Source organism: Chrysochloris asiatica, unplaced genomic scaffold, assembly GCF_000296735.1.
Source record: "Chrysochloris asiatica unplaced genomic scaffold, ChrAsi1.0 scaffold00105, whole genome shotgun sequence".
NCBI lineage: Eukaryota > Metazoa > Chordata > Mammalia > Afrosoricida > Chrysochloridae > Chrysochloris > Chrysochloris asiatica.
Genome location: NW_006408623.1, coordinates 9,974,844 through 9,985,699, shown reverse-complemented (window position 1 = coordinate 9,985,699; position 10,856 = coordinate 9,974,844). Strand labels below are relative to the sequence as shown.

At 45.3% G+C, this 10,856-nt stretch overlaps 1 protein-coding gene across 1 annotated transcript in view; it reads right to left on the bottom strand.

Annotated features, from left to right (window-relative positions):
- The window catches only part of INPP5A (inositol polyphosphate-5-phosphatase, 40kDa), a 149,404-nt gene that overhangs the window by 39,294 nt on the left and 99,254 nt on the right, over positions 1-10,856 (bottom strand). The window contains exon 7 of the mRNA XM_006867452.1: positions 1,046-1,149. Within this exon, the coding sequence (XP_006867514.1) occupies positions 1,046-1,149 (104 nt within the window). The remainder of the gene's footprint in view (positions 1-1,045; positions 1,150-10,856) is intronic.

Below are 10,856 nucleotides of genomic sequence, written 5' to 3'. Positions count from 1 at the left end.
GCCTCGGGGATGGTGCTGGGGGAACCACCTCAGGACACACAGTCTTGACAAAGGGATATGCACAAGGAAGGTGAACAGAAGTCTGAGGGGCTTTCTGCTGCACCCCTTCGACACTACTGGGCTTGGAACTGAGGAGAGAGTGGGCACAGCACACTAAGCAGCAGAGGCTGGCCCAGCTGCTGACACCTGTCCTTGGCTCAGGGGACAATGAATGAGGAGGCCGAGCGCCAAGGTGGCAGGAGCACCATCCCTCACGGAGCTGCCACAGTCCCTTCATGGAGCTCAGGTCATAAAGCAACTTAATAAAGTTGTGGCCTTGCTGGAAATCAGCTCAAGGCACAGGCCCGTCTGGCCTCGCTGCAGCGCAGTCCTCGGAAGAAGATCAGCAGAGCTATCCTTCTTGTGGCGGACCCGCTCTCCTATGTCACAGTGCAGCTGAGAAGCCCCAGGTCCAGACACACCTGGCAGGTGCAAACCTACACTTCTTCAGTATCACCACCTGAGAATGCTTTCAGTAAAGGCATCAAATCGAATGATTTCACAATGACTAAGGGACAGGTGATGAACTCTTGGTTGAAATGTTAAACATGAATGAGGAGGGGACTCCAGAAAGGCTTGTTACGATGTTCTGAAAACTACCATCACCCAAGTACCCTGAGACAGCTGTATCAAGAACCAACATCCACAGCCCTAGACAAAACTGAATCAGAAACTGTTAGAGGCACATCTATAAATAACGTCCCTCATTCCTTCACCTAGAACCATACCTCCACAGGCAGTATGGGCAGGGTGGACAAGGTTCACACCACCCAGGCCCAATAGGAGGGGACCTTCCTCCATCTTCCTATTTCCTAGCCTGGAAATGGACTGGCCTGACACTCAATACGCTCTCTGTGACAATTCCCATCAACCTCCAAGAGGACTGAGACCTTCCCACAAAGACTGGACATGGGAGGATGAGACGGTGTGTGTGGGCACTAGCAGTGGATGGGGACCCCTGTCCAAAACTCTCTTGGGCAGCAGTGGTGAGAAGACAGGCCCCTACCTCAGGGAAGTAGTCTTGTGGGAACTTCTCCTTCTCCAGCATGGGCGTGCTCTCCAGGGTGTCAGAGTAGATCTCCTTGCCGGTGACTTTCTTGTACTTCTTAGCTGGGACAAAGGAAAGACCACGTAAGCAGCTCTTGCTACCATTATCTGAAGCTGTTTTGCGAGGCCTTGGCATCCGCCTGCCCACCGTGCAGCCCAGCAGGAACTGGACAGGCCTGAGTCAGCCCAGGCCCATCAATCTCTACTGCAGAGAACCAGCGTGTGACACTCCACTTCATTACCCAGCAGGGCCTGGCCTGAGATTTACAAGGGTTAATTGGCATCCTCCTAACAGCCGTGTGCTATGGACTTACTTAATGACACCCAGCTCCTCACACCAAGCAGCCTCACTTACATTCCAGGAGAGGCATTTTCATGGAGGAGAGAAGGGAAGGGCAGGTGGAGGGGCCCAACCCCCACTCTAGGACCCTCCAACCCTGTTTCCAGTGGGTACGGCGGGCCTGCATCTCAGCAACCTGACTTCCAGGACTGAGAATGCTTCCCTGGGAACCCACACTCTGGTGCTTAGGAAATGGAGCAACGATGGCTGTGGCCTCTGAGGCAGGGCTCCTCAGCCCCCACAGGTAGGTAACCCCCACAGGTACCCCCACAGGTAACCCCCCACAGGCACCCCCCACATACAGGTAACCCCTCACAGGCACCCCCCACAGGTAATCTCCCACAGACAACCCCCCACAGGTAATCCCCCCCCACAGGTAACCCTGGCCAAAAGCACAGGAGAGCAGCTACCCGACAGCAGCCCAGGCAGCCCAGACTCCAGGCCACATCGCTGGGTACTACAGGATTCTAGGGGGCCGGCTTTGACACACAGTGAGTTACAACATCTGTTTCTGTGAGAATATGTTCCATGTTTCCTAACAGTGCTGAAAGGAGAGTGGGGGAGGGGGGGCACTAAAGACACAAAGACCCCCCTCGCTATTCTGGGTCCCTTCCTGACCAAAAGCCTGTGATCTGGCCTCAGCATGAAGGCACGAGTGTGGGCATTTCACCCTTTAGGGACCACGGAACAGAGCACAGGGGTGGAGACCATCCTCAAATCCAGAACTGTTAGCTTGTTGGACCTGATCCCACACCAGGAACAGCACAGAGCCCTCCCCCCACTCCCCAAGGAGCTCCATCACTTCAGTCCTGTCTCACTAGAAAGGCAAGTGGGGGCCTGGGGCCGGGGAGCATTGCTCAAGCAGGCCTAAGTGGGGTCTGATTTAAAAAACAAGGGGCCACTTTGGCTTTGAGACCACTAGGCCTGATTGTGTGTGGCAGGATGTCTAGAAGTGCCTGCAATCACAGGAGGTATTGACTGTAACCACTCATCCAGCTCCTCAGGGTCAGTCCTGAGGTGGGGGTGGGGCGCCCTCTGGGGCATGGACATCCTCTCGTTAATCAGACAGACAGACAAAGCTTAGGCAGACCTGCCAACGTCATCTTTAGAAAACAGTTCTTCTCGGGGCCTCTTCACCCATTGTCCAGCTTTCTCAAGCATGGGAGACAAGGGGACACACCAAGTCTTGGGTCAGAGGCACCTCGGTCCTTCAAGTGGCAGCTTTGCTCGTTAGGGAGGTTGTTCGCAGTACACTTGTCCAATGCCATGTGTTGTTTGATTTCCTGACTGCTGCTTCCATGGGTGCTGATTGGGGATCCAAGTAACATGAAATCCTTGCCAACTTCAGTCTTTTCTCCGTTTATCACAGTGCTGCGTACTGGTTCTGTTTTATGTTGCGGTATAAGCCATATTGAAGGCTGTAGAATTTGATTTTCATCGGTAAGTCCTCTCTTCACTTTAACAAGTAAGGTGGTGTCATCTGCATACCACAGGTTAGTACTGAATCTTCCTCATATCCGGACGCCAAATTCTTCATCTAGTCTAGCTTCTTGGTTGATTCGCTCAACAAGTAGAAGGAACACGTATGGTGAAAGTATGGAACTCTGACAGACCTCTCCTAACTTTAACACCGCACAGTGTCCCCCCGTTCTGCCATAAACACAGGTTCCTCATGAGCACAATACACTGTTCTGCCATAAACACAGGTTCCTCATGAGCACAATACACTGTTCTAGAATTCTAATTCTTCACAATCTTATCCATAGCTTGCTCCAGTCCATGGTCAAATGCCTTTACATAGTCAATAAAACACAGGTACACACCTTTCTGGTATTCTCTGCCTCCAGCTAAGATCCATCTGGCATCACCAGTGACACCTGGCATTCCACGCCCCCTTCTGAATCTGCAGCTCTGGCAGCTCCCTGTCCATGTACTGCTGTACTCATTTTTAAATTATCTTTAGCAAAATTTTACTTGCCTACAATATTAATAACATTGTTGGATAATCCCTACATTCTTTTGGGCTGGTTACCTTTCTTTGCAATGGGGACAAAGATGGAGCTCATCCAGTCATCCGGCCAACTCCTTATCTCCCAAATTTCTAGACACAGGTAGATGAGCACTCTCAGTACTGAATCCATTTGCTGAAATATCTCAGCTGATATTCTCTCCATTCCTGGAGCCTTGTTTTTCACCAATGCCTTCAGTGCAGCTTGCACTTCTTCCTTCAAGACCATCAACTCTTGATCTTATACTACCTCCTGAAATGGGCACACATCCATCTATTCTGTTTGATACAGCGACGCTGCACATTACTTCCATCTTCCCTTGAAAGTGCCTGCATCATTCAATAGACCGCCAATGCTGTTGTTGTCGTTAAGGCTTGTTGAGGCAGTCCCGAATCACAGTGACCCTGTATAGGGTTTCCAAGGAGCGGCTGGTGGGTTTGAACTGCTTAACTTGGGGTTATCAGCCCAGTGCTTATCCTATAGTGCCACACCAGGGCTCTACACTGCCAATTATTGTTGTTAAGTGTCATTGAGTCAGTGCCGACTCATAGTGACTCTGTATAGGGTTTCCGAGGAGCATATGGTGGGTTTGAACTGCCAACTTTGCTGTCCAGCGCATTAACCCACAACGCCAGACCAGGACTCCACATTGCCAGGTTAATCCTTCAATATTACAACCCAAGGCTTGTATTTTTCCTTCGGTTCTTTTAGGTTAAAAATGTCAAGCATGTTCTTTCCTCGTGTTTGTCTAACTCTAAAACTTTGCACATTTCATTATGATACATTACTCTGTCTTCTTGATCTGGTCTTGGAATCTTCTGTTCATTTCTTTTATTTTGTCCTTTCTCCCATTCACTTTGGCTACTCTACCGTCAAGAACAAGTTTCACAGTCTCTTCTGATACTCTTTTTGGTTTTTATTTTCTGTCTGGAATTTCAAGTAATCTTTTGCTTTCTTCATGTATGTTGTCCTTGATGTCATCCTAGAACTGGTCTGAACTTTGGTCATTAGTGTTCATTGTGTCAAATCTATTCTTGAGATGGTCTCTAAATTCTGATGGTATATACTCAAGACTGTACTTTACTTGGGCTCTCATGGACTTGTATTAATTTTCTTCAGCTTGAACCTTAATTTATATTAGCAACTGATAGTGTATTCTGTAGTTAGCCCCTAGCTTTCTTCTGATTGGTGATATCATAGTCTTTTTCCACAAATGTAATCCATTTGATTTCTGTATTCCATCTGGTGAGGTTCAGATGTGTATAGGTGCAGTTTATGTTGAAAACAATGTGTGCAATGAATAAGTCATTTATCTTGAAAAACACTATCATGCACGCTCTAGCCTCATTGCTATCACCAAGGCTACATTTTCCTCAACAACTGCCCCTTCTTTGTTTTGACATGCATTCCAATCACCTGGAATTATCAATGCATCTTGATCAATTTCAGACTGTAGAAGCGGGGGAAAATCACCCATGTCTTCATCTTCGGCACACACTACTGGTTGGCTGTAAATCTGAGTTTTAGTCATATCAGCTGGTCTTCTGTATGTTGTTGCTGTTAGGCGTCATCGACTCATAGCAACGCTACACACAACAGATCAAAGTACTGCCCAGTCCTGAGTCATCCTCACAATTGTCGTTACAGTTGATCCATCTCATTGGGGGTCTTCCTTTTTGCTGACCCTCCACTTTACCAAGAATGATGTCCTTCTCCAGGGACTGATCCCTCCTGATAATACGTCAGCTATGTAAGTAAGAGACGAAGTCTTGACATCCTGGCTTCTAAAGAGCATTCTGGCTGTACTTCTTCCAACACAGATTTGTTTGTTCTTCTGGCAGTCTGTGGTACTTTTAATATTCTTCTCCATCATCATAACTCAAAGGCATCAATTCTTCTACCATCTTCCTTATTCACTGTCCAACTTTCACATGCATATGAGGCTACTGAACAAAACATGGCTTGGGTGAGGCAACCTTAGTCCTCAAACTGACATCTTTGGTCTTGAACACTTTTAAAAAGTCTTTGTGTAGCAGATTTGCATAACACAATATGTTGTATGATTTCCTGACTGCTGCTTCCATGAGTGCTGATAGTGGAAACAAAGTGAAGTCTTTGACAACTTCAATCATTTCTCCATTTATCATGATGTTATTTATTGATCTAGTGATGAGGATTGTTGTTTTCTTTACATTGAAGTGCAATCCATACGGAAGGCTGTGGTCTTTGAACTTCATCATTAAGTATTTTAAGTCCTCCTCAGGTTCCGCAAGCAAAGTTTTATCACCTGCATATTGCAGGTTGTTAATGAGTCTTCTTCCAATCTTGATGCCATGTTCTTCACATAACCCGGCATACAGACTGAGTAAGTATGGTAAAAGAATATACCCCTGGTGCAAACTTCCCTGATTTCATACCATTCAGTGTCCCTCTGTTACGTTCAAATGGCTGCCTCTTGGTCTATGTACAGGTTCCTCATGAGCTCGAGTAAGCATTCTGGAATACCCATTCTTCACAGTGTTGTCCGTAGCTCGTCCTGATCCACACAGTTGAAAGCCTTTGCATCGTCAATAAAGCACAAATCAACATATTTCTGGTGTTTTCTGCTTTCAACCAAAATCCAGCTGAGGTCAGCAATGATATCCCTCATTCCAAGTCCTCATCTGAATCCAGCTTGAAACTCTGGTAGTTTCCTGTCAACGTACTATTGCAATTGTTTTTGAATTATCTATAGTGAAATTTTACTTGCGTGTTATATTAATGATATTGTTGATAATTTCCACATTCCGTTGGGTCACCTCTCTTTGGAACGGGCATAAATAGGGAGCTCTTCCAATCAGTTGGCCAGTAGCTGTCTTCCACATTTTTGGGATAGATGAGTGAGTGCCTCCAGTGCTGCATCAGTTTGTTGAAAGATTCCATGTGTATTCCATCAATTCCCAGAGCCTTGTTCTTTGCCAATGCCTCCAGTGTAATTTGGACTTCTTCCTTCGGTACCATTGGCTCTTAATCATATGTTACCTCTTGAAATGGTTCAAAATCCACCCTTTTTGTTTTGTTTTGTTTTGGTGCCGTGACTCTGTATTCTTTCCATCTTCTTTTGATGGTTTCTGCATCATTCAGTATTTTGCGCATAGAATCCTTCAATATTGCAAGTTGTGGCTTAAATTTTTCTTCAGTTCTTTCAGGTTGAGAAATGCTGAGCATGTTCTCCCCTTTTGATTTTCTCATTCCAGGTCTTTGCACATTTTATTACAATAATTGGCTTCGTCTTCTTGAGCTGACCTTTAACTTTTTTTGTTCAGCTTTTTTGCCTCCTCATTTCTTCTTTAATTTCTGAGTGGCTTCTGACATTCCTTTTGATCTTTTCCTTTATCTTGTCTTCTTAATGACCTTCCATTTTCTACCTGTATGATGTTCTTGACGCCATCCCTCAACTCTTTGGTTTTGGGTTATTAGTGTCTAATGCATCAATTTTTTCTTGAGGTAACCTCTAAATTTAGGTGGGCTATATTAAAGCTTGTATTTTGGCTCTTGTGGATTTGTTTGAATTTTCTTTGGCTTCAGCCTAACCTTGCATATGAGTAATGGATGACCTGTTGCACAGTCTGCTTCTGGCCTCATTTTGGTATCTCTACACTGGAGAGCAAGTTTCAGAGTCTTCCTTATAGGTGTAGGGATGTTACCCTCTCATGGACAGTGTTGAATTGCAGAGTAGATCTTGAAATGTTCTTTTAAATAATGAATGAGAGGCCATTTCTTTTCAGTTTGTCAGTCCCAGAACAATAGATCAAATGGCCAACAGTCTAGTCCAGCTCACATGCCGCCACCGGGACACTGAGCTTTATGAGCTCCATGTCTTTCTCTTTTTGAAACTTTTTATTGTGAGTTGAGTGAAGATTTACAACAAGATCATCAGCTTTACATTCAACAACTCACACACCTGGTTTCAGCTCAGTGATTACGATGCCCTCCACACAACTACAGTGACCCTGCTTCCTCCCTGAAGTTCCTGTTTGCATCCCACCCACCTTTCTATCCCTTCTCAACTGTGTCCTTAGGAAAATGCTGCCCCCCTTTGATTTGGAATGATTGCCAATTCCATGGTGCCCAGACCTTGCTAGTGTTGGCCCGCCCTATAAACATAGCCACTGCTTGGCTGAAAACTGGGCCACAAGGGTGGGTTCCTTTCCAGACCTGAAGGGTGGTCAAGGGCTATAGTCTCAGATTCCTCTAGTCTCTTTCCAACCAGTAAACCTGGTCTTTTTATATTTAAAACCATTTTGAGATCTGTTCCACATTTTCTCCCACTCTATCCAGGACCCTCTAATGTGATCTTTTTCAGGGTAATCAGCAGTGGTAACTAGGCACCGTTCAGTTCTGGTCTCAGAGGCATGGAGACTGATGTTAGCATGATCTATTAGTCCACTGGACTGTTGATTCCAAGCCTCTTCAATTTTTTCATTCTTCTCTCTTCTGCACCACAGATGGCCACTTGAGCTCTCAAGATCCCAGACACCACTCATCCAGGAGATGAGACCTCAGGCTCATCAACTCATTGCCTTAAGATGTTTGGTAATGTCTAGGAAGCTTTCATTGTTTTGCCTCTTGTATGCTCCACCACATCCCTCCTTGCTTTTGTTTTTTTAAGTTTTTAAATGAATTGAGTGAAGGTTTACAGAGCAGATCATCAGTTTTACATTCAACATATCATATACTTTGCTTCATTACAATGATTGCAATCCCTTCCATGTACCAACAGTTAACCGTATTTACCACGGCACATTACCATAACCACCACCTCTATTTACTTTAACACTGCATTTCTTGCTGTGTCTCCCTCTACCTTCGTCTTTCCTCTGCCAACTTCCCTCTTGTTGTATACTGCCAGCCCTGTCACCCATGTTAGTATGTGTCTATTCTCTAGGCCATGAATAATCCCCACCACCACCATTGTAACCATCATAGATCGCTGATTTTATTAAGAAAACCTTTTCTTAATTTTTTACAACATTGTTGTTATTGTTGTTAAGTGTGGTCAAGTCAGTGCTGACTTACAGTGACCCTGTATAGATAGGGTTCCAAGGAGGGTCTGGTGAGCTTGAACCGCCGATCTTGCGGTTCAAACAGGCCTTGCAGTCCAGTGCATTAACCCTTAGCACCAACTGGTCTCACTCTATATTTGTCCTTTTATGATTCACTAATTTCTCTCAGCTTGATATCCTCCAGCTTCACCCAGGTTGTGAGGTGTTTCCCAGACTACTATTCTTCTTCAACATTGTATTGTGTGTATGCACCAAACTTTGTTTAGCCATTCTTCTGTTGATGGGCATTGAGGCTATCTCCATTGTTTTGATGCATGTCTTTCAGAGAGCATATTGACCAATGCTATTTTCTTATCCATTCTGCTCTGTTTCTTCACTGGTGCATTTAATACATTTATTCTCTGTGTGGTTATCTATAAGTATAAATTGATTGCTGTCTTTTTGCTATGTTTTAATTTTGTGGTTTCTTTGTTTCACATAATTTTCGGTGCTGAGTTCTATTTTGTTTGTGGGTTTTCATTTCACTTGCATTTCTGTTGTGTTAATGTTTACTAAATCTTTTTCATTTTCCCCTTTTTTTAATTTTAATGTGCAGATGTATTCATCTTCTTTCAGGTTAACCAGCAATTTATTAATATTTTTTCCTATTTAAAACAGTCTGTTTTATCTTGAAATCTATTTGACTTTCTTGCCTTTTGAAGTTCTTTATCTACTTAGAGGGAAGATGCAAAGAGAAAGACAGTAGAGGATAATAAAGAAAGATCAAAAGGGGAAAAAAAGAAGAGTGAAAATGAGAAACAGAAGGAAAAAACAAAACAACAGCTAAGAGACAAAGGATAAAATTCAAGGGAAAGGAAAGAGAAGAAAGAAGACGCGAAAGAATACACAAACAAAAACACTAAAACAAACCCTCCCCTGACCCCTACACAAAACAAAAAGCATGACCAGTATAGCTGCTGGACCTGGAGAGAGAAGGGGGCTCCTGCCAGCCAAGGAGTTTATGAGATGGGCGTAGGAGGGGTGTGCCAGCGGAGGCCCTATTGGTCTCCTTAGCTGCGTTCAGGGCACTCAATCTGGAAGTCATCGTTCCTGAAGGCCCTGGATGGAGCTGGTTTCAGGGTCTGTTAGGACCACAGGGAAGCTGGGGGCAGGATGGTTGGTTCAATGCTGGTCTGGCGGCTCTGTGGGTTCTGTAGGTCTGGAGCTGAGCCTGCCAGAATCCAGGCACCAAAATGGGCACTAAAGTGGCACAGCGGGCCCCTGTCTCACACCGGCTCCTCAGCATGCAGCTCCAAACTCCTGGAGAGCCAGGTCTGAGCTGGGAGTGGGTGAGGGTAGGAGATGGCCACACCTCTGGTCACCAGGGCAGCATGGGAAAAATGAACGAATCCCATGTCTCCTGTCTCATGTGTGAATCTGTTCTGCCAGGTCACTGTCTGTTGCCAAAGCTGCTCCCCATGTCTGACCGACCACTGACCAGTCTGTCTCTGTCCTGCGGTCCCTGCTCAGCTTCTCCTCCCAGCATGCACTCAGTCCAGTTCTCTAACCTCTTCTCTGAAGTTCAGGATTCCAGGATGTTCATCTGCTATGTGTTTCATTTGGTCTCTAACATTTTGTTGTAGAGGGCCGTACAGTGCATCTGCCTGGTCTGCCATCTTGCTGGAAGTCCTTCACATTTCATTTTGGACTCTCGGTTTTCCTGGATTCATACTTGACATGGTCAGTGTTCCAATTACTAGTGTTTGTAGCTGTTTCTTCGCATTTTGAGTTATGCCACATTAGTAAATGAAAGTCAACTCTACTCTGAGGAGGCAGCTCGTCCCCAATCGTATTTGAGTGACTTCCAACCTGAGGAGCTCCTCTTCCAGCACTGTATCAAGGAAGTATTCTGCTACTATTGATAGGACTTTCAGTGGTCAGTTTTGGTTTGTTTTTTTTAGTAGATAGCCAGATCTTTCTTCCTTGTTTGTCTTACTCTGGAAGCGCCATTGAAACCTACCCACGGAGGATGACCCTGATAGTATTTGAAAATACCAGTGGCATACCATAGTTTCCAGTATTACAATAACCCAACACATTGAGAGATGGGGGGGTGTGTGTGTGTGTGTGTGTGTGTGAGTGTGGGGGGGGGGGAATAGAAATCAGGCCTACTGCTGACAAGTTTCCTTAAGATTTGTTTGTCTGTTGTTGCTAACGTGCCATGAAGTTGGGACTGACTCACAGCGGCCCTATGCACAACAGACCGAAACACTGCCCAATCCTTGAGCCCACTGATGCTGTCACTGGGCCAATCCATCTCGTTGGGGGTCTTCCTCTTTTTCTCTGACCCTCCACCTTACTAAACATGATATCCTTCTCCAGTGACTGGTCCCTCCT